This window comes from Prunus avium, chromosome 1 (assembly GCF_965620075.1).
Source record: "Prunus avium chromosome 1, drPruAviu1.hap1.1, whole genome shotgun sequence".
In the NCBI taxonomy this organism is placed as follows: domain Eukaryota; kingdom Viridiplantae; phylum Streptophyta; class Magnoliopsida; order Rosales; family Rosaceae; genus Prunus; species Prunus avium.
Genome location: NC_142284.1, coordinates 50,263,416 through 50,287,538, shown reverse-complemented (window position 1 = coordinate 50,287,538; position 24,123 = coordinate 50,263,416). Strand labels below are relative to the sequence as shown.

Genomic DNA, 24,123 nt, shown 5'->3' with positions numbered 1-24,123 from the left:
TATAAGGAAATTGAGGGTTGATATGAAATGAAACAAGAGTACTTGATATTTGCCTAGCTTCTGACAGTTCAATTGGTAGGCCTGTTTCATGTGAACATGATCTTCCTGCATTCTGGTCCATAATTTTGTTAATGTGTTTCGCACCATACGGTCCGCATCGTTATCATTGTGAACGTACTTCCCTTCACCTGTCATTATGCACTTGTATCATATATACATAGCATAATCATCACATACGGACACATCCAACAGATCAAAGGTACCCGAAGCACCACGTGGCACGTTTAATTAAAATTCTTCCATATTAAGTATACTTTTCGACCAAGTAACCTTCCCTTCTTTTTCTTCTTTCTGTCAAAAAAGTAATCTTCCCTTATATTTTTTTTGTATCCATATATGGATTGAGATATTGAAATCAGATTAAGGATTATAAAAGTGGGGCACACGATATTCTCTGTACTTAGCCTCCTGACCATAGATTGTGAATGCGGTGCCAATTCAACCAACTTATTATATATTTTGAGTGGTTTCTTTTGATATATATATATATATATAGGTTGAGTTTTGAGACCACCAAATGCCATCTCTATCAGAGGGATGCATGTCTCCATACAAACACAAAGCCCATAAGACATGAAATTTATGTGCAAGCGGTGACATATTTTTTTTTCATGTCTTTTGCTAACAGGACCACATAGGAAAATCCCAATGTGTTTGTTAGGTTAGGCAGTGAAATACCAATCATGTCCAAGTCCAGCCAATGAGAATTTCAGTACAGTACCCATCAAAATCTATTTTTCTCACCTCTCCTCACCTTCCCCCTAAATTTACTACCCAATAAGTCAAAATTGTAATTGGAAGTCAACCCTGTGGAAATTCATGAGTCTAATCTAAAACTGCCAATTGGGTTAGTTTTTTGAGGGTTGTGCATGGGGAAAAGTATAATACATTATCAAGAGACAAAGCATGCCTTACTACATGATCAAGAGTCAAATCATTGATGATTAAAGCTGTACAATTATTTTATATTTTATTTTCAATGTTTTTGTTTTTGTCAAATTACACATATTTGTATAACGATACTATTTGCCTTCTCCTCTCCGCTTGTAATGAGATATTCATTCTTCATGCGAATTACAATTTGACACATATATAAAAATAATTCATTTAAAATACAAAAGGAAAAACTTATGCACACATATCAGCGTCACACTGCTGCTATTGGCAGGAAGTATGAGCCACAAAACACCAAATTGTATTTGGTATGAACCAAACTGAAAATTCTAATAAAAAACCTCATCTAAGAACACAACACCCGGGCCACCTCTTTGAAGGCCAAGTACTATCCGAGTGGAAAAAGATCACAATCAAAAACCTGCCTTATCACACAGGATAAAAGCTTCGTCCAAAACCATATGCCCCTGGACAAAACGCAAAGCAGCATCACAACACAATACAAACCTGTCACAAACAATTCACAACCAAACCAAAAGAAAATGAAAAAAAAAACAAGGGGAAAAAGCCAATCTACTTCTCCCCACACAGATACTTCCGTAGCAATATAAATACCACTCCATCCACATACGAAACTCTCAAGCCACCACCACCCACTCACCACTCTCCACCTAATTCCCATTAATTTCCTCCAACCCCCAAATAAAATAAAAACTGAAAATTAAAATTAGAAATCTCCAAAGCTAGCTAAAGAAGATCAGTGAAGAGTGAAGCCCCTACTCCGGTTAACAGTCAAAGATGGTCAGCACCAGCATAATCGACGCCCTCAACGTCCGCGTGGTTGGCTCCGGCGATAAGTTCCTCGTCCTCGCCCACGGCTTCGGCACCGACCAGTCCGCCTGGCAGCGCATTCTCCCTTACCTGACGCAGTCCTACCGCGTCATCGTATACGACCTCGTCTGCGCCGGCAGCGTCAACCCGGACTACTTTGACTTCCGCCGTTACACCACCCTCGACGCCTACGTCGACGACCTCCTCGCCATTCTCGACGCCCTCTCCGTCACCCGCTGCGCCTACGTTGGCCACTCCGTCTCTGCCATGATCGGAATTCTCGCCTCCATCCGCCGACCCAACCTCTTCTCCAAGCTCGTCCTCATCGGCGCTTCTCCCAGGTAATCGGCCAACCATATAAATCGAATAATTTAAAATTTTGCCTCAATTACGAGCGCAATTGACACATTATTCAATTACCCGCAATGTTAAATTCTCAAAATTGATTTGGTCCAAACCCAATAATCCAATTTTTCTTGTTTTTAGATTTTTGAATGATAGAGATTACCATGGCGGATTTGAGCAAGAGGAGATTGAGAAGGTGTTTTCAGCAATGGAGGCGAACTACTCGGCGTGGGTCCAGGGCTTTGCGCCGTTAGCCGTCGGAGCCGACGTGCCGGCGGCAGTCCGAGAGTTCAGCCGAACCCTTTTCAACATGCGACCCGATATCTCGCTTTTCGTATCTCGGGCCGTCTTCAACAGCGATTTGAGGGGGGTTCTGGGCCTGGTCAGAGTGCCCTGCTGCATAATCCAGACGGCGAAGGACGTGTCCGTGCCGGCCTCGGTGGCGGCTTACCTGAGGGACCACCTGGGCGGTCGGAACACGATCGTGATGCTGGAGACGGAGGGGCACTTGCCCCATCTGAGCGCGCCGAGCCTGCTGATAAGGAAGCTCCGGCATGCCCTTGCGTCGTCGTAGGTGGGCCCCACAGTTTGTAGTAGCTAACGAAGCGGGGCCCCAGAGAGGAGAAATTGCAATAAGGATGGAGATGGTGACACCTGTCCCTCAAGGTGTGGACGTTGGTCCTTTTTAGGGGCAAAACCACTTTGGACTATATATGATATCCGCGGGGAGGATAAGAATCTCCATGTGATTGTCACGTGATGAACAATTGTCGTCCTTCCTTCTTTTCTTTTTCTTTTTTCTTTTGTGGTTTGGAATCTGCTTTCATTTCTATTTGTACTTGGCTTCTTATATGGACTTTTTTTTTCCCTTAATTTTAAAAATATCTACTTCGTTCCATATCCATACGATGATTATTTATCGTACATTACATTGCAGATATAATTAAATAAGTTTGGAAACCAATATTGTAGGTATAAGACAATATAATGTCCAATCACTAATAAAGTTCATCTTAAATATATAATCAATCACATTATTGACGAGAATTTGCTCAAGCATGATCGTTACACCGCCGCATAAATAGACTTTAATATCGAACTTGTATTAAAATTGCCATATCATATCATATTACCAATTCCAGATTGGAACTCAACTCAAGACTGCTAGTCCAATGTGTATGACTTCATATAAAACTATGTCAAAAAACTCTTAAATTTACGGATGATTTTTGTATATACCAAATTCATTAAATGTAAGCATTCCTTCTGCTTTTGTTTTTGTTCTTGTTCATATAAATATTCTTTCATTCAATGAAATAACTAAACAGACAAAATTATTAAAAAGATATTAGTTACTCTGGCTTGCTCATAGAATCAGAGAAAGAAAGAAAGAACGAATAAAAATATAAGTATTTTAGGTACTATATATGCATGCAATTTCTTTCTTCATGATTGGGTGGCTGACCCAAAAACTACGCACACGGAGGGAGGGGAATGCATCATATAATGGTCAAAAAAGCCAACAAAGGTTGGTTCAGTTGGTAAGGTCCCTGTTTTGTGTGCAGTCCCATTAGTGTTTGAGTCATGCTGTCAGCATTCCTCATTAGTGAGCGATCTGTAATTTCATACATAAATTCATACCCGTGACAGCTGACAATTGGGTGCCATGCGTAAATCCTTCTGGCCTCGAGATTGTGGGCATGCCTTAGCACTAGTGGTGAGAGTAGCTAATCTACCACTAAACTTTTTTTTTATTAAAAAAAAATAGAAATAAAAAGTCCATGGTCCAAAAACAGAAAATAACAAATAACCCACATGGAAGAATAAACCTCAGAGAATTTGTTAAAAAATTCGAATTGTCAACAATGAAAAAAACAAAAACAAAACGCATCAGATCGAAGATCTTTCACAACTATGCAGGGTGGACCATGGCCACGTTTGGTCTCCACGTAAGTCTGCCCATCTATGGTTTGGGTTACGCATGTCCTTTTTTATCCAAAACCTCCAAGTTATTTTACAGCCCAACTCAACAACACGCGGCTCCCTTCATCCCCACAAGCCCAGTAAACTCTCCACAGTCCTCTTTGCATGTTAGGGTTCGCCAAAGTCCAATCAGGCTATTTATGATTTTCTTCTGGGCCGAAGTTAGGCAGAGGGAGTCATTCTATAGTGAGGGCCTATGACCCGTAAGTGAGGTCCTATCTCCTAACTGTTTGATCAGGCTAACTAATTTGACCAAACGGCTAACTAATTTGATCAAACTATTAAGAGATAGGGCCTCACATGAGGGTCATATATAAGGCCCTCACTATAGAATTCTTGTAGAGTGGGGTCTTCTCTCCTAACAAAACCAATTTAATTTAATAACTAACCAATTTGATCCAACGGTTAAAAGATAATACCTCACCTAAGAGTCATATATAAAGCCCTCAATATAGAATTCTTGTAGGTACAAACACTGTCAATATGCTATAGAGGTTCGTTCAAACATAAAATCACTAGTGTGCAAGTGAATGCCTTATTCAACTTGACACTAGACCCCATTTGGAAAATATATATTTTTGCCATAATTTTAAAAAAATTTATTTTTATTTTTTGGCCTTAATGAGAATCTAAGCCCCAGGAGTAATAATATTTAATGAATGATTTTGACAAGCAAACGAAAGTTTGGTGTCCAATCAAAGTTGAGTAGAAGACCCAACCTGCTACTAGCTTATATGATTAACACCATTAAAGACTAACACATAATGAAACATATCCAAAAAGAATATAAAAAAAAGACAATAAATAGTACTGGTATGGTCAAATTTGGAGGGCAGTTAGTTGCTGTCTCATTGTCTTTACTTTCACAGAGGAAAGAGAGACGATGTCGCTCAACACTCAACAGTGAAGTCAAGAGGTAAAAGACGAAATATTGCTCGTGTTAAATGCTCCAAGGATGTGGCCAATCAAGGCCTTTTGACATTCTTTATTTTAGCGTGTGTGGGTGCAAGTAGTAGAAGTAGACGGTATACTTGCCCATTGCCATAGCCGCCTCCTTCCTTATGACCCAAGCAAGACCTGGTCTTGTTCTAGTGAGTAAATTTTTGAGCCAGCCATCCATGAGCTATATATAGCTAAAAGGAACATTGCACCCAATTTTATCAAAATGTTAATTATGATGTTCTTTTTTTTTTCGGGTTTTTAGTATCGATAAGGGATTTGAAATTGAAATTTGAATTATATGGGTGGTTAGGCAAAGACCCCATGAAGTGATGTGGAAGCTTCTTATCATTAGTAGCTAATTTTTAAATTAATTTGAAGGGATGGTAGGTGATATGATGTTTTTGGATCCATGTGTGTATTATTTCTTCCCGCTCGCTGACCATAAAAACCAATGCAAACAAATGGTGATGTTGATGGTGATAAAGGGTCGCGCTGATTTCTATTTGAAACTTAGGTTTTGGACCTTCTGTCTGCAAATAGGCTTTCTATCATAGCAGAATTTTACGCCATCGCCTATGGTGAATTAACATAATCAACTAAGTCGACTATAATCTAAAACATATCAAGAAAAATTAAGAAAAAATGTCAAGGTTTAGGACATTTGGTTCACACAAAAGGAATTCATGGAAAATCGTAATTGATATTTGTCTTGACTTTCCACTTAAAAGTAAAATGAAACTCACGTTGTTGTACTAAAGGTTACATTTTTCCTTAACCAAATACCTTCACAACACTTGCCAAATATCTTATATGGGGATATTAGTTTACAATATATATATTTTTTAAACCAAGGTGTATTCTTTTTCAATATTTGACATGCGTCCATATGCATAACTATGGTTCCATAAATATAAAGTAAAAAGATAACTATAATTATGTCTATAGACGTATATCAAGCATGATACACTTTGGGTTGAAATGGTGAAAAAAATATTTCCATCTAATTAATCGGTAGTTGATACTTGAAATTTCCATGGGCAAATTCAGTTGTTGTCACTAAGCTAAACTTTCTCCTGTTTGTATAATTGGAAGACCAAATAATATATGTTAGGTACTGATTTTCCCACTTTCTTTTTATCAACTTACACTCCATTTTTTTAAAATTATATGTTCTCACTCCTCTTTTGTTCACTTACATTCCATTTTATCTTATAGTAAAAAATATTTAAAAATAAAAAATAATATAGGTGGATAAAAGGGAAGTGGAAAAATCACCACCCTATCTATTTATTTAAAGGGTCATGCTAGGGAGACCAACTTGGGATACCAACTTGTGTATCAACTCTCTAATAGAGATGGAGCCCACCAATACAATGGGTTCCACGCTCTATTAGAGAGTTGGTACACAAGTTGGTATTCCAAGTTGGTCATTTTCGTTATTTAAAACTCTTAAGCCCTAACGTGGATAATGACATGATGGATGTGATAGGGACTGCAGGCTGAATTTGAATCTCACAACCTAAACCCCAAGAAGCTCGGCTCAATTATCTCAATTTCCAGTCCGTTTGTCAAGCATAAAGAAGAAAAGAAGAAGAAGAAAAAAAAGCTCATAAATGGCGTCTTCATATTCGGAAGAACGTGTCGAATTCATATTCGCCGACCTACACTATAGCCGTCAACAATGGGACCCAGAGAACAGAGACCCCATCTATGATGGGACTAAACGACCAACTGCTACAAATAACGGCAAAACGCACACGTGGCAAACACTTTGGGTGCATAATAATGTTCGAAAAATCAAAGGTTAATTATATAAAAACAAAAGTTGCTTGCTTACGAAACGAACACTCTCCTCCCCTACTCCTCTTATCCTAAACAGAAAAAATTATTTGTAACGGGATAATATTTTTTTGCTATTTTACATCCAACGGTGAGTGATCATTAAATTATTAGTTGAAAAGTAATTTAATGTGTCATTAAATTATTAATTGAAAATAACAATATATATTATCCCCATACATTGCATGGAAGTTTTTATTCCTCTTAACCCATTTGGACTGCCATCATTTTCCCGTCGTCATTCTCATGCACGCGAACCTCGTGGCGATGACATCAAAATCAAACACTCAAAAAGACATTGATTTTTTATCTCTTAAAGCAAAATCGCATTCTCAGCAGCGACCCTCCGGAGTTTAGACTGCTTTTTTACCTCCCACTTGATTAATAATCATTTTCATTTTTATTTATTATAATATGTGGTTAGTATAGAACATACTTTTCCCTTTATTATCGTTTTATTATTTTATCTCCTTAATCAGTCCCTAATTTGAATTAACAATGTTAATAATATACTAAATCCTCGAAGATAATGATGATAACACACTATTCTTAGCTTTTATACTAAGTGGTAGGCAAGGGGACACATTCCTTTCGAGTAAATAAACACAAGCTCCAAAAAGGCAAACCAAACTGAGCTCGATTTAATGCTTTTATCACAAATTTTACAAGCTGAGCCTGAAGCTCCTCCGAAACATAGATATTTACAAGTTTACGATTTTTATTTTTTTTTTTGGGTTGTGTTTTACTCTTCTCTTTCGCTGTTGGATTGTTTACATGGCCATGGGGGGTGATGATGTGGGAGCATTTTATAATGACACGTCTGATGCTCGTGCAGCGACGTTGCCGGATCTCGGTTGCCGTAGAAGCTCTGTCAATGTCTCCGCCTGTCCCCAAAACGACAAACAAAAACCACTTCCCGTCAGACCCAATTATACAAGATTAAAAAAACCTATCCACCTAAACCCCAAAAATAAATACAAACATAATGGCCGAGCGAGCACCCCACCGACGAAAATGACATTACTAGCCTCTTCTAAATGCATAATACCATAATCGGGAGAAAACCTATGCTCCCACATTTTATGCAGAGGAGCGCCCCATTTATAAAAAAAAAATGGAGTGCTTCCAAAATAACTGGGCTCTTATCTTGTTCTATTTTTATTTTAGATTTTTACCCAAGAGTATAAATATTTTTTTAAACAGAAAGAAAAATGAATGGCAGCGCTACATGGCCCGAAATTATGCAAGCCGACAGACGTAGCAAAACAGAGTTTTCTTCTTCCCAACCCCACAAACAAAAGAACCCATTAATTAGAGAATATTTTCAAAAAAGCCCACACCACGTCATCAAGCTTGGTCCGCGACCAGTGGACCGACTTGACCCAAAAAAAGCAAGGAAGGATTATTATTTTGCAGCCGGAAAATGCTCACCTTTTGCTTGGCGCGATTTGTGCCGGACTGTGACAAGGCCACAAGGGGAGGAATCGCTCCTTCGCGGGCCACCATATTACGGTGCACCGCACTGTTCTCGCAAAGCTGAAGCAATATCGACACCGAAATCTCCTTCTGCCTCTGCGACCCCACCTCTATAATCTCCACCAGAACCGGAATTCCTCCTTCTTCGACCAACGCCGCACGAGCCTCCGGCACCGAAACGAGAACGCTCAGGACGTACGCTGATTTGTCCACCATGTTCGACCCGAAATCCGCCATCAATTCCACCAACGGCTTCATGATTCCCGATTGGACGGCTCTGATTTTGTTCTCCTTCACGGAGCACAGCGAGTACAGAGCCGTCGAGGCATCCTTCTTCCCGCGAAAACCTCCGCTCTCGAGAAGATTTACCAGCAGCGGAATCGCTCCTGACCGTCCAATTGCGACTTTGTTTTCTTCGATTTGCGATAGGCGGAGCAGAGCGCAAGCTGCGTTCTCTTTGGCCGTCGGCGTTCCTGTCTTGAGCGATCGTACCAAAGGCTTGATTGCTCCGGACGAAGCTATGAGCTCCTTGTTCTCGTCGCAGAGCGAAAGGTTCAGAATCGCCGTGACGCCGTACTCTTGTAGCTGGAGATCGGAACACGATAAGAGCGAAACCAACGGCTTAATCGCGCCTGCTTTGGCGATTTTGAGCCGGTTTTCGGACTTGTTCTTGGCGAGGAGCCTGATCTCCATGGCCGCCTGCTTCTGCTCCTCAATCGAACCGGCCTCGAGGTCGGCGATGAGCTGGCGAATCAGATCGTCGGAGTTGTCCGAAGTGCAAGAAATCAGAAGCTGACGGCTCTGAGACGACGCCGTTTGAAACTCTCCGGATCTGTCGCTGTTACAATCACTGAAAGCAGAGGAGTGTTCGCCGTTACTCACATCACTGAAATTCCTCCCCAGGTAACTGAAATCCGCCGGATTTTCCATCTCCATGGCCAAAATTCTCAGCCCTCACTGCATCCAATACTCTCCCGAAACAATTCAGAATGAACGAAATTTCGGGTTTGCTTGGCCCGAAAGTGAGAGATTATTCGGGTTGTGGTTCCGCTTTTGTGGCTTTGGGTTGGGCTCTTTCTGAAAAGGAAGGGGAGATGGAGGCGAAGATATAAGAGGGCTGCGAGAGGTAACACGTGGACGAAGTCCTTGGGGCTCTCGCTGACACGTGCGCCTTCACTGGGAGGGAACCAAAAATCCCAGTCTGGTCAAGCACGTACGAAGCGTCGCTTTAGACGCGTGCATGGAAGGTTCGCTATTCGATAAAAGTTTCGAAGCTGGTGACTCCTTCCTTCTCTTTTTATCACATTTATATGCTTTTTTTTGCTTACTAAAATAAATAATAAAAAAACAAAAAGAAAACTGAAAGGTTTAATTCCGGTACAGTAAGTTATGTGCTGCTTTATGGAACGTTTGTGTGCTAGTTTTTGCCACGTAGCACATGAATAGAGGTACTTTATTTGTTTATTTTGAGCTGATTGGGCTGCACATGGTTTGATCCAAAATGTGCATCTATACAAGACAGGAAGTCAGGCCCGCCCATAGCAGGTGAGGCAATATTCATTGTTTTAGGTTTTTTAAAAAAAAAAATCACAAAACGTCTTTGAGGTTCACGGATTGTAAACTTGAGGGGCGTTTTATGATAAAAAGTTATTATTTTATCTAAATAAAAAAAATCCTAAGAGAAGAAAAAAACAGTCACTAAGATATTTCTCCTGGTAATGCTGGCTGTGTTATATGGGATTTGTGTAAATATTTGTTTAAGTTAAAAAAATCTTGGACTAAACCAAAGGAACCACATTAGTATATAATTAAATGCTTTTGTTTATATGTTACAATCACGTACGTAGATGAGCAAAGGAGAACTGAATTAGGGATTTTGAATGCGACATCTAAATTAACAATTAAAATAATTTAATTGGAAGGCACATAATCAGAGCATGTCAAGAAGTGCTGATGTAGATAAGATGGAGCAAAAAGAACCCCAAAAAAAAAACCTCCAATATAAAGCGATAGTATTTTATTGATAGGAGGACAAATAAACCGGGCTATGCCCATCTGTTTTTATTCCTTCATAGGCTGTGTTGTTTTTATGTTGCGGTAAATGGTCCCGAAGGCCTTGTTTTGTGCCTTTGTTTGTTGGGTTTTCATATACTTCTTTTTATCTGGCAGGAAAAAGAGAAATCAGAAATGAAAGTTTAAATGGTGGAATTATTTATACATGCTGCCTGCATTCATAAGTCTGCAAGCAAGCAGCCAGCCAAGCCAACTGATACTGGTTGCCTTATTAGATTAGGATCTAAATCTAATTCTGATTGGAACATTTGTGTTTTACCCATCAAATCATCATGCTCGGGTAACCAGTTTCATAATTTTGTATAGGATTGGCACTCGGCTGCCTGCATGCATGATGCAACCAACAACGCATGTTACCTAACCCATGAGGAGATATCAAGATTATTTGATACATTAAAAAAAAAGAATAGTTTTTGGTAAAAGCAGTTGACATTTAACAAGATTATGATGCAGCCAAAAGAGAGGAAAAATTGTTTTTGCAAACTCTTCTTCTTACCTCAGCCAATTGCAGTTGACTTAAGCTCTACTGTCGTATTAATCTGATTCCCGGTACAAAAATCACAGACGTGTGTGCTTAACTCAATGGAAGGAGACTCTGGTTTTTGGGTTTTGGGTCCTCAATTTCCACCGACGGCTAAATTAGCTAGATTACACATTTTCCAACAAGTGCTTTCATAGCTCAGTTGGTTAGAGCACCCGTTTAGTAAGCGGGAGGTCTTGAGTTCAACTCTCAATGAAAGCAAATTGTTTCATATTTTCTATTTTTTTACTTTTGCTACGCCTTGTAGATTGTAACAATATATAATTATCGAACGAGAATGTTAACAACAGTGCTTTCATAGCTCAGTTGGTTAGAGCACCCGTTTAGTAAGCGGGAGGTCTTGAGTTCAACTCTCAATGAAAGCAAATTATTTCATACTTTCTATTTTTAACTTTTGCTAAGCCTCGTAGATTGTACCATTATATAATTATTGAACGAGAAATTTAACAAAAGTGCTTTCATAGCTCAGTTGGTTAGAGCACCCGTTTAGTAAGCGGGAGGTCTTGAGTTCAACTCTCAATGAAAGCAAATTGTTTCATATTTTTCATATTTTATTTTTTTAGTTTTGCTAAGCCTTGTAGATTGTACCATTATATAATTATTGAACGAGAAATTTAACAACAGTGCTTTCATAGCTCAGTTGGTTAGAGCACCCGTTTAGTAAGCGGGAGGTCTTGAGTTCAACTCTCAATGAAAGCAATTTATTTAAAGTTTTCTTTTTGTGGTTTTTTTGGATAACTTAGTTTTCCTTGCTGTGCATATAATCCACCAGGCAATATCGTTTTCCCCACGCACAAGAAGCGTTTTTTCCTGATCCGTCAAAAAAAAAAAACCCACAAACAGAGGGTTTTACATAAACCCCAGCCAGCCCCCTCTCTTCACCCCTCTCTCTCTGAAACCCTCCCAAAAGTCTCGCTACTCCATCTGCAAATATGTCGACCAAAGGCCCTGCTCTCTTCTCCAACATTGGCAAGAAAGCCACAGGTCTCTCTCTTTCTCTCTCTGTCTTTGTTCAGCGGATTTTGAATTTCTTTTTGAATTTTTATTTTATTTTTCTTACGGGTCTGTTATTTGTTTCTTCGATTTGCAGACTTGCTTAACAAGGACTATAGCACTGACCAGAAGATCAACATCACCACTAACACTGAGACTGGAGTTGTAAGCTCGTCCCCATTCACTCATCTGAACCCGTCTCTTGTTTTCCAAAATAACAATTTCAACTGTTCTTGTGATTTTTGGTTTTCCAATGACTGTTCAGTTTGCTCTCTGTTATGTTATGTTTTTCAATTTAAACAATCAGTTGTGTGTTGGTTGGGTTTTCTTTTCAATTGTTTCTTTATCTTTGTAATGGGCAAATCTTTCTTGAGTCACTACACAGTAGATTGGAGTGCAGCAATCGGATTTTCACAGTTGCATACTTTGCTTTTTCCCCCTCTCTCTTCTTCAAAGAATAAAAGTGCAGTATCTTGAAATATATATGTAAAATATTATGGGCTGTGGTTCTTGAAGTTATAAGTTTCAAGTCACGCAACTCGTAAATAGCTGCTTAGTGCTTCACTGCCTTGCTTATGAATTAAGCAGGGATGCGTTTCTTATGATGGCTGCTTCTTTCTATTATTGATTGCTTTATGTGCTTTTCTTCAAGGCTTAAACTTAAAGCAGTTGGATATGATAAATTTATCTCTTTTATTTCAGACCCTCAACTCTGGTTTGGTGAAGAAAGGAGGCCTCTCTTGTGGGGATGTAGCAGCACAATACAAATACAAGAACGCTGCACTTAATGTCAAAGCTGATACAGAATCAAATGTAGTCACTGGCCTTCCATTTCCCTTCCCAATTTCGAATTATGATAATGTCTAACGCTAGTCTCTTTGTCGAGCAGGTCTCAACAATGCTTACGATCACAGACATCCTGCCTTCTACAAAAACCATGGCTTCAATAAAACTCCCTGATTACAAATCTGGCAAGGTATTAACTTTTCTTAGCCTGTGAAGTGCGCATGAATTTACAATTATCACTGCAACTGATAGCCATTTATATATATTGCAGTTGGAAGTGCAGTATCTTCATGAACATGCATCTTTTACAACAGCCGTTGGTCTGAACGGTTCCCCTGCTGTTGACGTTTCGGCAACCCTTGGTACCCCTAGCATTGCTTTTGGAGCAGAAGCAAGTTACTTGACAAGTTCCAGAGTGTTTGCAAAGTATAATGCTGGTGTCAGCTTGACAAAACAAAATTCCTCTGCTTCAGTAATTCTGTAAGTTCGTCATTTGTAGACATTCTGAAATGATAGAGAATTTCTTCTTATTCATACGTACGACAGAAGGTTATGGTGAGGGTGCTTTTGTTGTGCAGTTAGTTATTGTTTTCTTTTCATTTTGAAGGGCTGACAAAGGAGACTCGCTAAGGGGTTCATACTTGCATCATCTAAGTAAGCTGAATGGAGGAGCTGTTGTGGGAGAGGTAAACAGAAGGTTCTCCACAAATGAGAACACATTGACAGTGGGATGTTCATATGTGGTTGACCCTGAAACTGTGGTGAAGGCAAGGCTCAACAACCATGGCAATCTTGGGGCTCTTTTACAGCACCAGCTCACCCCCAAATCTTCTTTAACAATCTCCGGTGCCTTTGACACCAAGGCGTTAGAGAAGAACCCGAAGTTTGGCTTGTCACTCTCCCTCAAGCCTTGAGCAGATATATTGAATCAACAACAGAGATATGCAATAGATTAATTACAAACAACCTTATTGATTTTTTTCTGGTGTGGTTCAAATGAGAACATCTAATTACATTTGTTATAGGTCTTGTTATCCCTTTGAATCTTGGTTTTGACAGAAATGTGGGAAGCTTGAGCTTATATGTTTATCTTTGCAATAGGCACTTTGAATTTGCTAAGTGTTTTGACAATGAAACTTTTTCATCTCTACGCCGTTTCTCTCTTTCAACTTGCTTCTAAATTTCTATAGCATGCTTTGAGAAGTATGACATGCGTTTTCTTCACTCCCTGCAATTTTCTCAACGATCGACAAATATTTTTCTCTTAGAATCACCGATTGGTGTGGAGGAGTTTGACAAGTCGTTGTGCTTATAATATTCAAGACAGTTACTGTTGCAATTTTCAATCCTGATGACAGTTGTTTTGAAAGCAACAGAAAATATATTATAAACCAATAGGTGGCCTGCCACTCTAATTCTTTTTTGACTCGGATTTCAATTGCGTATTTTACAGTTTGCCTGAGAAGAATTGCCGTATTCAAAATCAATTTCACAATCAGTATCGAAATGAAGTGTTAGATAATTTCTTTCTTCTTTTTTCGTTGCCTGTCGATGTAGAATTTTGGACTATCTGATAGAAAATTCCTCAAATTCCTGTAGTATAAGGGTTTTCTTCATTAATGACTTCGGATGTTAACCCGTTAATTTAGTGTCGTCTTAATATAATAAGAATTGTTTTAAGTTCAATAGCAAACACAGGAAAGCCAACTCCTAGATTCACATGAAATAAATAAAGAAAAAAAAAGTTGTAAGTAGCAGTAAATAAGGATTTTAAGTGAACCCAAAAAACAAAATTCTAACCTCTGAACAGATCTCCATTTATATATGTACAGAAACACAATACAACAGGATAATAAAGAAAACAACATGGGTATTAATTTATCAATTCAGGAAGACTATAAAATAATATAAGTCACACGCAGAAATTGAGACCTCAGCCCAGACGAACTGAATCAGACCGAAGCATATAACTCTGGCACAAAAGAAAACCACCTGAAGCCACAGCTCCATTTATCAGGCAGTGAAGGGCATTTGGGCAGCCAATGCCAAGTCCTCCTTGAAACCTTGAAATACAGAACCTCCGGCCATGTGTAGCAGCAAACACAGATGAAACCCCGATGCCAAAAGCAATAGAGATGCTCGTAGTTATGGAAACAAACAGACATCAATTTTCTGCACATCATTTCTGGCAAGCTCTCCACCTCAACCCAATTCATTCCTTCACCCAATTCCCAGAGTTTCATGCTCCTTGAAATCCCATTCCTGCCAACTCCACCAATCAAATACAGCTTTCCATCTCCTCCATCGCTGACTAGCCGAACAAACATGAGCTCTCTAGGCAACTCAGTGTTGGGTCTCTCCCACTTACCGCTTTCCAAATCAAAGCACGCTACAGAGAATGGCTCCGGGGTCACAAAATACAAAGACCCTTCATAGTAAACACCTTGTTGATGATAATTGTCACTGAGAATTGGATCGAAACCATTGAATTTTCGCCAAAATTGAACCTTTGAATCATAAACAAAAGTGCTTTTGGTACAAGACCCAAAAGAGACCATGAAAAGACTGTACCCAACAGGCGTGGAAACCAAAGAAAACAGCTCAAAAGTAAAAGGGTAAGCAGGGAATTCGATCACTCTTGAAGATTTGGTCAAAAGATTGAAGACAAGAAAGGAATTGGAGAGAGAGAAACAGAGCAACCCATTGGAGGTCGAGAGCAGAGAGGCTTGCCCTGCAGCGCAGGGCAGCAAGGCAGAGAGAGACAGAGCAAAGTTGCGCCAAGCACCAAGAGCAGAGTCATAGAAAGCGAAGTGGTTGTGACACTGAGGGTGAGAAAGCAAGAGGAAAGAAGAGAAGGATGAAGAAGAGGAGTGCTTGGAGATGAAAGTGGGAGAGAATAACAGAGACTTGAAGTGCTTACAAGTCGATCTCAGACTCATGAAGTTTTTGAGAGGTAGAAAAGAGAGAATACGCTCGAGGAGTTCCTGTGGTAGCTTGCTCCATAATCCGGCGTCCATCTCCGGTGGGCTCGTTGGAGACTTGGAGATGGTGATGGGTTGGGCATTTGGGTTTGCCTGAGATCGAAGGCTGTTTGCTCTGATGCGTTGTCCTTTCATCTGAAACAGGGCATTTGGGACTTCAGAGAGAGACTCCATATATTTGCCGCTACAGGCTGATGATAGATACGAAGTGATAAAAAGCATGGACTGTTGACCAAAAAAGAAAAGAAAAAAGAAGAAGCATTGACTTACTCTCTAATTAATTGTTTAATTATTTATAATCCACAGATAATCTAGTGTTAGCTTATTAATTATCCCCACGTCTCGCTTAAGATATTACATTGCCTTTTTTGTTTTGTATTATTTGGGGGTAGGCTGATCGTTTTGAGTTAGAAAAGAAAAGGGAAAAAGGCATGTTCACCAGGTAAAAAGGAAAAAAGGCATGTCTCCTAGTTTCGTTGGGAGACAAACCCCAATAATAATAATAAAAATAAAATTATAGAAATCCTTAACCCACAAGGAAAGAAGACCGCAATATAAACACATTCAGTGATCGATTCACCACCATGATTGTTGTTGGCCTTCGTGAGTAGTTCAATTCGACGTCTTCTTTTTTCTTCAACTGGTTCTTATTCTGTCGCCACAGAAGATGAAGATGAAGCGAAAGAGAGAGCCAGTAAGCTTTCTTACTGTGGAACCCGAGTGCTGCCATGAGGCCGTTCAGTTGTGGGGGAATGCTAATAATACAAGGCGTCAACAATCTAATTTGACTGAAAAGGCAAGAAAGCACCTCTCTGCCATGGGCTGGAAGTTTTGGTACACACTGCTTAAGCATGGCAAGACTGAGTTGCGTTACGAGTCTCCAACCGGAAAACTCTACAACTCGCTACGAACCGCTTGCAAAGCCTACATGCAATCCCAAGGTGGAGGAGGAGTGTTTTCTGAAAGCATTGGTTCGAATTCCGTGGGGTGCTCTTCTAGTAAGGTTACAGCGCAATCAACATCAATGGAAAGATTACAAAAGAGAAAAGTCGATGAATCATTTAAAATTGAAGATCAAAGTCCCATGCCAAAACGAGGTAAGATTCTTGCGGATTTGAAAAGACTAAGAGATCAGAAGAAAGCTAATAGTCAGCAGGATGATATATCCACTGTGTGTCAAAATGATGATCAGAGTGATGATATATGTACCGTGTGTCATTATGGGGGCGAGCTGATCCTGTGTGATAAGTGTCCATCTGCATTCCATATTAGTTGTCTTGGGTTGAAGGAACTGGCAGATGGCGATTGGTTATGCCCATCATGTTGTTGTGGGATGTGCGGGCATGGAAAATTTGAAGAAGGCAGCGGTGAAAAGCCCAAGGATGATATGGATAATAGTATGCTGATATGCAACCAATGTGAGCATAAATATCACATTGGGTGCCTGAAGAATGCAGGGGTTGTGAAATTGAAATGGGATTCCAAGGGAAATTGGTTTTGCAGCAGAAATTGTGAAGACATATTTTTTAGCCTCAACGAGATTTTGGGAAAACCGATTCTGGTGGGTCCTGACAATCTTACTTGGACACTGTTGAAGCCATCTTCCTCTCATTCTGATAGGGAGGACTTGACAGAAAATTACAGAAAACTCAATTTGGCTCTGAGTGTGATGCATGAGTGTTTTGAGCCTTCTAGGGACCCTTACACCAAAAGGGACATTGTTGAGGATATTATTTTCAACAGAGAGTCAGAGCTGAGCCGCTTGAATTTCAAAAGGTTTTACACAATTGTTTTGGAGAGAGATGAGGAATTGATTAGTGTGGCCACTGTAAGGATCTACATGGAGGTTGCAGAAGTACCTCTTGTTGCCACTAGGTTCCATTATCGTAGACTCGGAATGTGCGGTATTTTGATGAAGGAGCTTGAGAAACAGCTCATGAAGATGGGAGTTGGAAGGTTGACTTTGCCTTCTGCTCCAAGCGCACTCGATACATGGACCACTTCATTTGGGTTTTCAAAAATGAAGGTGGATGAGAGGTTGCAGTTTCTGAGTTATACTTTATTGGATTTCCAGGGTACTATTATGTGCCATAAACTCTTGAGACATAGCGATACTGACGGATCGACCAGTGCCAACTCTACAGTAACTCAGGCAGAAGACAAACAGCTGGAGAATGGAGCTTTAGACCATGATCGCAAGTTTTTGATTGATGATGTTGATAGCATGTTGTTGGACATTAACAACCCAGGTTTCTTATCATGGCACATGGGTTTAGGCTGATTCCAGAATCTTATAAGGGTAGGTACAATTTTTGACAGAGTTCTTAAAGTAATATCACATATCAACTTGTATTTTGTTACTGTAGGATTAGGTCTAAACTCTTGAGACATAGCGATACTGGCGGATCGACCAGTGCCAACTCTACAGTAACTCAGGCAGAAGACAAACAGCTGGAGAATGGAGCTTTAGACCACGATCACAAGTTTTTGATTGATGATGTTGATAGCATGTTGTTGGACATTAACAACCCAGGTTTCTTATCATGGCACATGGGTTTAGGCTGATTCCAGAATCTTATAAGGGTAGGTACAATTTTTGACAGAGTTCTTAAAGTAATATCACATATCAACTTGTATTTTGTTCAGAATTGAGTTCCCATGAATCATCAGTTTTTTTGTCTTTTTAATTCATCAGTGTAACAATTTTTCCATCAATTTTGCTCTTGATTTTACATTAAATGAGTTCACATTTACATGCATATGCAGGCAGCAAAAACATAAAATGTAAGGATTATAATTGTGCCTATCAAGTAAAGCCTTTTGGATCTTAAAGCAAAACAGAAAACTCCAGGCTATGACAAAGATGCTTTACCTAGCAGAAATGAGGATCAGATTCTAGAAAATAACAACAGTGCATGCTAGTCACTCCAATTATCCTCGTCCTTGGCTCCTTCATCCTGCAATTCCATAAATGTATAAGATAGAAGCCACTTGCCAACTAAAAAGGTTAGTTACACAAAATCCATGAAATCATCAGGTGTACCACCTCATCGGAAACTGATCTGGATGGCGACCAGACTAGAATTTGTCTATCATTGCCACCTGTGTACAATTCCTACGATGAAAGACATGAATTAAAATTCATCCAGGATTGGAAATCATGACTTCGTCAATATGGCACACCAAGTGAGAGAATTCAGTCGTGTTCTGTAAACCCGGAGTGTGAATCCATTTTTGCCTTTATTGTTGAGTATATGCTAGTAAGTCCATTCTAACAGCCCATTTCATAATATGTAAGGTTTACATGATTGCATTATCACCTGTAGCCAAGTTCTACATCTTCTTCTTCTTTTTTTGGAAACTCCAAATAAGTTTTACAGGTGCATTTATTAATAATCCATAGATAGCAGGATGAACTCACTAAATAGATTAATTGAAGACAAACTTCAACATGCTTTGTAATTCATAAATCTGATCTTAGAACAGTTGGAAAAGGGTTTTACAACTCCCACTAATTGGCATGGAAGTTTGGAAGGACTGAATGAAAAATTCACTTCGAATTCTAGTTTAAAAAAGCATTGTTTGGACAAGCATAAAGAAAAAGGCCTAAATATTTTTTGAACAGGATTAAGCTTGTACCTGATCCTGCAAACTAAACCAGCAACAGTTCACATGTTCATAGTGACCACGAAATGTCAGGGATGTTTTACCCGACCACATATTGAATGCCTGGAAAAATCCGGAAGTCAAACTTTGAAGAAGGAAGAAATCAGTGTATTTTAATTTAAAAGATTCAAACCTACAAAACGAATGCATTACCTTCACAGCTGTCATGCATGGTACAAAAACAAGAGCCAAATTCTGACTTGTGGCTAACTGTATGGGCTTGCTGGTTTGCAGACGCACAGTTTCAAAGTTCACCAAAGTATTGCAGCCAGATTCTACATCCCACAACCTTAATCTTGAATCAGAACCTGAAATGCAAAAGCTTGATCAATGACATAGGCATTTTTATACTGATTTTTCTGTTGTAATTTACACCGTATCGATCGATTAAAAAAACATCTAAACAGGAGAAAAGGAAGAACCTAATCACACTACACTGATTTATGCACGACAGGAATGATTCAAACATTTAAAAGAAAACAAAGGTGAGAACCTCAAGGCATACATTTAAAATGCGATAATTCCGTGAAAATTTCATCACCTCACCAGATTCAAGTACATTTGTTAATTTGTAATAATTTTTAAGGTTGCAACTGTAGCTTGGCAGTCACCTGCAATATTATTGTAGTATTTACATTATATTTAAAACAGTAAAGAATGAACCTAAACCACTATAATTATTCTAAAATTAATTCCATTAAATTGATTGGAATATAGGTAGCCGAATTCAGTGGATTCAATCTTAAGTACAACAAAATTCCAAAACTAAAACAACTCAACCTGCACTTAAGAGATACATGCCGTCTTCAGTAACTTTTAGCCCAGTAACAGCACCATAATGAGCAGTTGCACGATCCTGACTAGACAACATCCCTGGATGTAATCTTTGCTTCAGAGATCCCTTTACTGGAATTTTACCGACAGGTGATTGCTTTGCATTCATGAGTTTCGTTTGTGGTGTCCGTGCTTTTGCAAATGAACTTTGACTTGCTGACAAGGACTTGGCTGTTGAACCCTAAGTGGGACAAAGAAACAAATATTATCAGTAGATGGGTAACTGTCGACATAATAACTTTCTAAAGTTAAATTTGCACTCTCTCACTAACTACAAGCTTCAATTACAAACATCGATAATAATGTAATGACATTAAAAAAGGAAAAACACAAAGGAATTCAGGACTTATGCAAGAAAAGAATCACACAAATATACACGCTGTAGTTGATAGTGTAGATCTCATCATATTTTTAGTTGATCCATGAGAACACCAACACATTTAGCTGTGTTCATATTGAATAAAACGGAGAAAAATAATGTAAATGGAATATAAAAAAAGTACATAAAAACTGCATACAACGCCAAATGGTACATGCTCCATTAAGCCATCAAGGTAACAAAGAGGAAATAGAATTCCCCAAAGACATGTAGAATCATTTCAGATAGTTAGTGGTATATGCTAAGTATAACTGTAAAAGAAACACTATAAACCTAAAAGTTAACAAAGTAAGTGAGTGATATATTGAAAACATATGCTTTGGTGCGGCAAAGAAAAGAAGAAAACCTTAATCATGGCAGAGCGTTTCAAGATGGGTGGACGTCTCCCAAGCTGAGACTGGGACTGATCTAAAACATGAAAACATCCAGCACGTCTAATGTCCCAAAAACGTATTGCACCGTCACATCCACCTGTAATCAAAACCCACTCACTAGAAGTAGACCATTCCACCGTCATTACTCCATCTGCCATCATGAAAAGAAATATACACTTATGACCCTCTAAATGCACGAAACTTTTCTTCTAGGGTATAAGTTAAACCAAATTAAGGAAAGTAAAAACAATTATACCTTTGTACATACAAAGTAGAGAACCCAAAAGAAGAATGTCAATTTAACAAGAGTTGAAACCTAGCTTTAAGAAAATATGGCTCAAGAAATGTAATTTATGCTGAGCTCCTAGAACTGCATTCTACGAACTCACCAACATGATGTATTCTAGATTGCTTGCTGTCCCTTCCACATGTCAGACCAGCCTACTATACAGGGCAGCACTATAAGCAGGGTATATATATATATTTTGGAAAACCAAGTACTCAAAATCATCAAAAGAAGCGTGTTGTGATCGTCCAGCCAAACTATAGAAAACCCTTCCATACATTTTGCCAAGTTCTCAGACCATTTTGCAAATGCTTATGTGTTGATACAAGTAAGATATGAAGTTGGAATTTTGAAAACACCGATTCAGCAGAAGAAAAGGAAAGAAAAACTAAAAACAAAAAGAAGATGAACTGTGTGTATTAAGCACATACCACGGTGACCAGACAAGGTGTGAGCAAAAGCTCCAGAGGCAATATCACAGAGACGAACTTGAACATCTTCAGTCCCAGCAGCAATGAGCATGTGCGAAGTTGCCAAGGGGGACATGGCAGTCCTATAAACCTTTCCAGGCATTTTAAAGTCCATCACCACCTGCGTCGTATTTGTATCCCAAACATTAATGTGATGGTCATACGAACCCGTCACAAATAGTCCCGTGTCCACCGGATACCATATGGCCGAGGACACCGCATACTTGTGCCCCTGCTCGTGCTGCTTATCCACCATGAACAAGCACTTGTGCTTTCTGATAACGCCGCCTCCTTCATAATCAGTCCCGCGCTGAATATCAAACACCGCCGCTGAAGCATCCGAAGCACCGGATAACAAGTACCGGCCCTCAGTCAAATCAACCTGAGCAACAAGACGCTTCATTTTCATTGCTATGTCGATTTATGCAAGCAAAATGAGAGCGATGGTAGAAGAAAGGGAGTGTTTGGGTACCTGGAGAGAGTTGACGGATCCTCGGTGAGGGGAGACGATGTCTTTGCCGTTGGACAGTTGGAGCGTTTGGATACGATTTGACTTAATCCGATTCGAGAACGAATTTGGGCGAAGCTTGCCCGCTTCTCTGTCTCCGATTTCCCGCCACATTTTCGGAGCATCTTCTTCAACCCAAAGCAAAGCTAAACTTGCACACTTCTCACTCCCAAAATTCCCAGACAGAAACTAGACAGTTTTTTCTCTCTCTCAATCTTTGCCTGATTTTCTTCCTGATCGGCTTGGACGGACTCGGATAGATTACTGAGCGGGTTCGGGTTCGGGTTGCGTCAAAATCATATCCACAATCTACAAGACTACAACTCAAGTTTATGGACATTGGACATGGATTTCTCTGTGAGATCTGCCCTCGTTAATTCATCAAGAATTCCATAGTGAGGGCCTAGGCCTTAAATGAAGGGCACTATTTTTTTAATCATTAGATTAAATTGATTAGCCATTCAATCAATTTAATTAGTCTGATTCAACGATTAAGAGATAAGACAGATACATATACTAAACCCTCACTATAGAATGACTCAATTATTAATAGAAGGGTATAAGAAAAAGCAGACTTGTAATAAAAAGGTCTCTCTGATAATGGGTTGGACCGTCGGAGACTCAGAGGCCCCATAAAAGTCATTGCCCAATATGACGTTATTTTGGACAAGAGGCCTAACATGACTTGACCCAGTACAGAAGAAACCTCTTTATCAAGACGGAAATTTCAAAAGTAACCCCCTTTCCACCTGCTTTAGATTGATGACCAAAAACAAAATTCTTGGCTGCATCTATATATATAAAGCAAAAGGTAGAAAATGGTAAAACATTCAAAATGCCAAAAAATGCTCTTAGTTAATGCAAACATTAAAAATTGAAATTATTAATTAAATAAGGATAATATGGTAAATTCACACCTTTTTCATATTTAAAAAGAATTAAAATTAAAAGAAAAATCAGATAATGGATCTTATTTTATAGAACACAACTACCCATTATCTTTTTTAATTTTAAAATAAATTAATTTTTTTTTAAAAAAAAAAGCCTCTTGCAGGCGCGGAAGCACGTGCGAAGATGCTAGTTTATATTTATAACATAACCTACGGCCATATGGTGTTATTAATCTACCTCAAATATAATATGTTATAGGGCGCATTTCTAATTTAGAGTTATAACTTATAAGTGAACCACTAAGTTTGATTGTTAGAAAAGGGTTGTCAGTTTTTTTATGCACTAATTATTCATTTCATGTCATGTTTTTCATTACTTAAAATCATATCCTCCTCTTTAAGGGGGAGAAACGCTCTTCTCCTCATTATTCTGCTAGCATGGCTTGGCTCCTTCAAATTGAGGAGGAGTTCCTCATTAAAACCAATGGGGTTTTGACACTTGTGAAATTCTAGCAACATTCACAAAATTTCAACTAAAAAGAAAAAATAATTTAAAAAAATTTCACACGTGTCAAAACCACATTAGTTGTAAGAATTAACCCCTCAACTTTAAGGAGCCACTTTTTTCTTTTTAGTTGGATGCTTTAAGCATATTAATATATATATATTCAGCCTGTATAACTACACAAATTAGACCTAATTCATTAAGTTTAAATTTGTAATAGAAAGAAGAAAGATTCACTATTATACCCAATATAGGAGCCCAAATTATTAAAAAAATTCTATATGAAATGGACTTTAGAAACACAAAAAAAACCCATTTACAACATAACAAAAAGACTTTTAACTTCTTTTAAATTACAAAACTGTCATTCATTTCTTAAAACAAATCCAACCCCAAAACCTCATAAAAAAACCCAAAACACTCAATAGGGCATCAAAATACTTTAATAATCCAAATTAAATTCAATA

At 38.9% G+C, this 24,123-nt stretch overlaps 6 protein-coding genes and 4 non-coding genes across 10 annotated transcripts; 7 read left to right on the top strand and 3 right to left on the bottom strand.

The window, feature by feature from the left end:
- The first annotated feature begins 1,450 nt into the window (after positions 1-1,450).
- On the top strand, positions 1,451-3,028 carry LOC110772463 (alpha/beta-Hydrolases superfamily protein). Its single transcript, XM_021976902.2, has 2 exons — positions 1,451-2,126; positions 2,272-3,028. The coding sequence occupies exons 1-2, from the start codon at positions 1,753-1,755 to the stop codon at positions 2,702-2,704; spliced, it is 807 nt and encodes a 268-aa protein (XP_021832594.1). The 5' UTR covers positions 1,451-1,752; the 3' UTR covers positions 2,705-3,028.
- Positions 3,029-7,509: 4,481 nt separating this feature from the next.
- LOC110772462 (ARM repeat superfamily protein) lies at positions 7,510-9,464 on the bottom strand. Its single transcript, XM_021976900.2, has 2 exons — positions 8,326-9,464; positions 7,510-7,778 (listed from the first exon to the last, which is right to left on the bottom strand). The coding sequence occupies exons 1-2, from the start codon at positions 9,304-9,306 to the stop codon at positions 7,701-7,703; spliced, it is 1,059 nt and encodes a 352-aa protein (XP_021832592.1). The 5' UTR covers positions 9,307-9,464; the 3' UTR covers positions 7,510-7,700.
- A 1,647-nt stretch (positions 9,465-11,111) lies between these two features.
- TRNAT-AGU (transfer RNA threonine (anticodon AGU)) lies at positions 11,112-11,185 on the top strand. The gene has a single exon. It is a non-coding gene; the product is annotated as a tRNA-Thr (tRNA).
- Positions 11,186-11,275: 90 nt separating this feature from the next.
- TRNAT-AGU (transfer RNA threonine (anticodon AGU)) lies at positions 11,276-11,349 on the top strand. The gene has a single exon. It is a non-coding gene; the product is annotated as a tRNA-Thr (tRNA).
- An 89-nt stretch (positions 11,350-11,438) lies between these two features.
- Positions 11,439-11,512, top strand: TRNAT-AGU (transfer RNA threonine (anticodon AGU)). Its single transcript has one exon. It is a non-coding gene; the product is annotated as a tRNA-Thr (tRNA).
- Positions 11,513-11,609: 97 nt separating this feature from the next.
- Positions 11,610-11,683, top strand: TRNAT-AGU (transfer RNA threonine (anticodon AGU)). The gene has a single exon. It is a non-coding gene; the product is annotated as a tRNA-Thr (tRNA).
- Positions 11,684-11,787: 104 nt separating this feature from the next.
- Positions 11,788-13,913, top strand: LOC110772456 (mitochondrial outer membrane protein porin 2). The gene is made up of 6 exons (XM_021976893.2): positions 11,788-11,968; positions 12,075-12,142; positions 12,680-12,790; positions 12,867-12,953; positions 13,035-13,243; positions 13,371-13,913. The coding sequence occupies exons 1-6, from the start codon at positions 11,917-11,919 to the stop codon at positions 13,675-13,677; spliced, it is 834 nt and encodes a 277-aa protein (XP_021832585.1). The 5' UTR covers positions 11,788-11,916; the 3' UTR covers positions 13,678-13,913.
- Positions 13,914-14,515: 602 nt separating this feature from the next.
- LOC110772471 (Galactose oxidase/kelch repeat superfamily protein) lies at positions 14,516-15,879 on the bottom strand. The gene has a single exon (XM_021976910.2). It carries the CDS (start codon positions 15,877-15,879, stop codon positions 14,716-14,718), a length of 1,164 nt encoding a protein of 387 aa, XP_021832602.2. The 3' UTR covers positions 14,516-14,715.
- A 743-nt stretch (positions 15,880-16,622) lies between these two features.
- On the top strand, positions 16,623-18,025 carry LOC110772469 (Acyl-CoA N-acyltransferase with RING/FYVE/PHD-type zinc finger domain-containing protein). The gene has a single exon (XM_021976906.2). The coding sequence runs from the start codon at positions 16,673-16,675 to the stop codon at positions 18,023-18,025; it is 1,353 nt and encodes a 450-aa protein (XP_021832598.2). The 5' UTR covers positions 16,623-16,672.
- A 372-nt stretch (positions 18,026-18,397) lies between these two features.
- Positions 18,398-22,689, bottom strand: ATCSA-1 (Transducin/WD40 repeat-like superfamily protein). Its single transcript, XM_021976908.2, has 8 exons — positions 22,226-22,689; positions 21,715-22,135; positions 20,970-21,148; positions 20,191-20,425; positions 19,564-19,718; positions 19,384-19,473; positions 18,791-18,859; positions 18,398-18,701 (listed from the first exon to the last, which is right to left on the bottom strand). Exons 1-8 carry the CDS (start codon positions 22,373-22,375, stop codon positions 18,663-18,665), a joined length of 1,338 nt encoding a protein of 445 aa, XP_021832600.1. The 5' UTR covers positions 22,376-22,689; the 3' UTR covers positions 18,398-18,662.
- Positions 22,690-24,123: the final 1,434 nt, after the last annotated feature.

Excerpts from the sequence above, each read along its gene's own strand:
- LOC110772456 (XM_021976893.2), top strand. The coding sequence starts at position 11,917 with ATGTCGACCAAAGGCCCTGCTCTCTTCTCCAACATTGGCAAGAAAGCC. Across the intron at positions 11,969-12,074 it reads CATTGGCAAGAAAGCCACAG|ACTTGCTTAACAAGGACTAT; the intron begins GTCTCTCTCTTT and ends TTCGATTTGCAG. Across the intron at positions 12,791-12,866 it reads AAGCTGATACAGAATCAAAT|GTCTCAACAATGCTTACGAT; the intron begins GTAGTCACTGGC and ends TTTGTCGAGCAG.
- LOC110772471 (XM_021976910.2), bottom strand. The coding sequence starts at position 15,879 with ATGAAAGGACAACGCATCAGAGCAAACAGCCTTCGATCTCAGGCAAAC.
- LOC110772469 (XM_021976906.2), top strand. The coding sequence starts at position 16,673 with ATGCAATCCCAAGGTGGAGGAGGAGTGTTTTCTGAAAGCATTGGTTCG.
- LOC110772462 (XM_021976900.2), bottom strand. The coding sequence starts at position 9,306 with ATGGAGATGGAAAATCCGGCGGATTTCAGTTACCTGGGGAGGAATTTC. Across the intron at positions 7,779-8,325 it reads CAAATCGCGCCAAGCAAAAG|GCGGAGACATTGACAGAGCT; the intron begins GTGAGCATTTTC and ends TTTTGGGGACAG.
- LOC110772463 (XM_021976902.2), top strand. The coding sequence starts at position 1,753 with ATGGTCAGCACCAGCATAATCGACGCCCTCAACGTCCGCGTGGTTGGC. Across the intron at positions 2,127-2,271 it reads CTCATCGGCGCTTCTCCCAG|ATTTTTGAATGATAGAGATT; the intron begins GTAATCGGCCAA and ends TCTTGTTTTTAG.
- ATCSA-1 (XM_021976908.2), bottom strand. The coding sequence starts at position 22,375 with ATGTGGCGGGAAATCGGAGACAGAGAAGCGGGCAAGCTTCGCCCAAAT. Across the intron at positions 19,719-20,190 it reads CATGTATCTCTTAAGTGCAG|GTTCTGATTCAAGATTAAGG; the intron begins GTTGAGTTGTTT and ends TTTGCATTTCAG. Across the intron at positions 18,702-18,790 it reads CCAGATCAGTTTCCGATGAG|GATGAAGGAGCCAAGGACGA; the intron begins GTGGTACACCTG and ends ATGGAATTGCAG.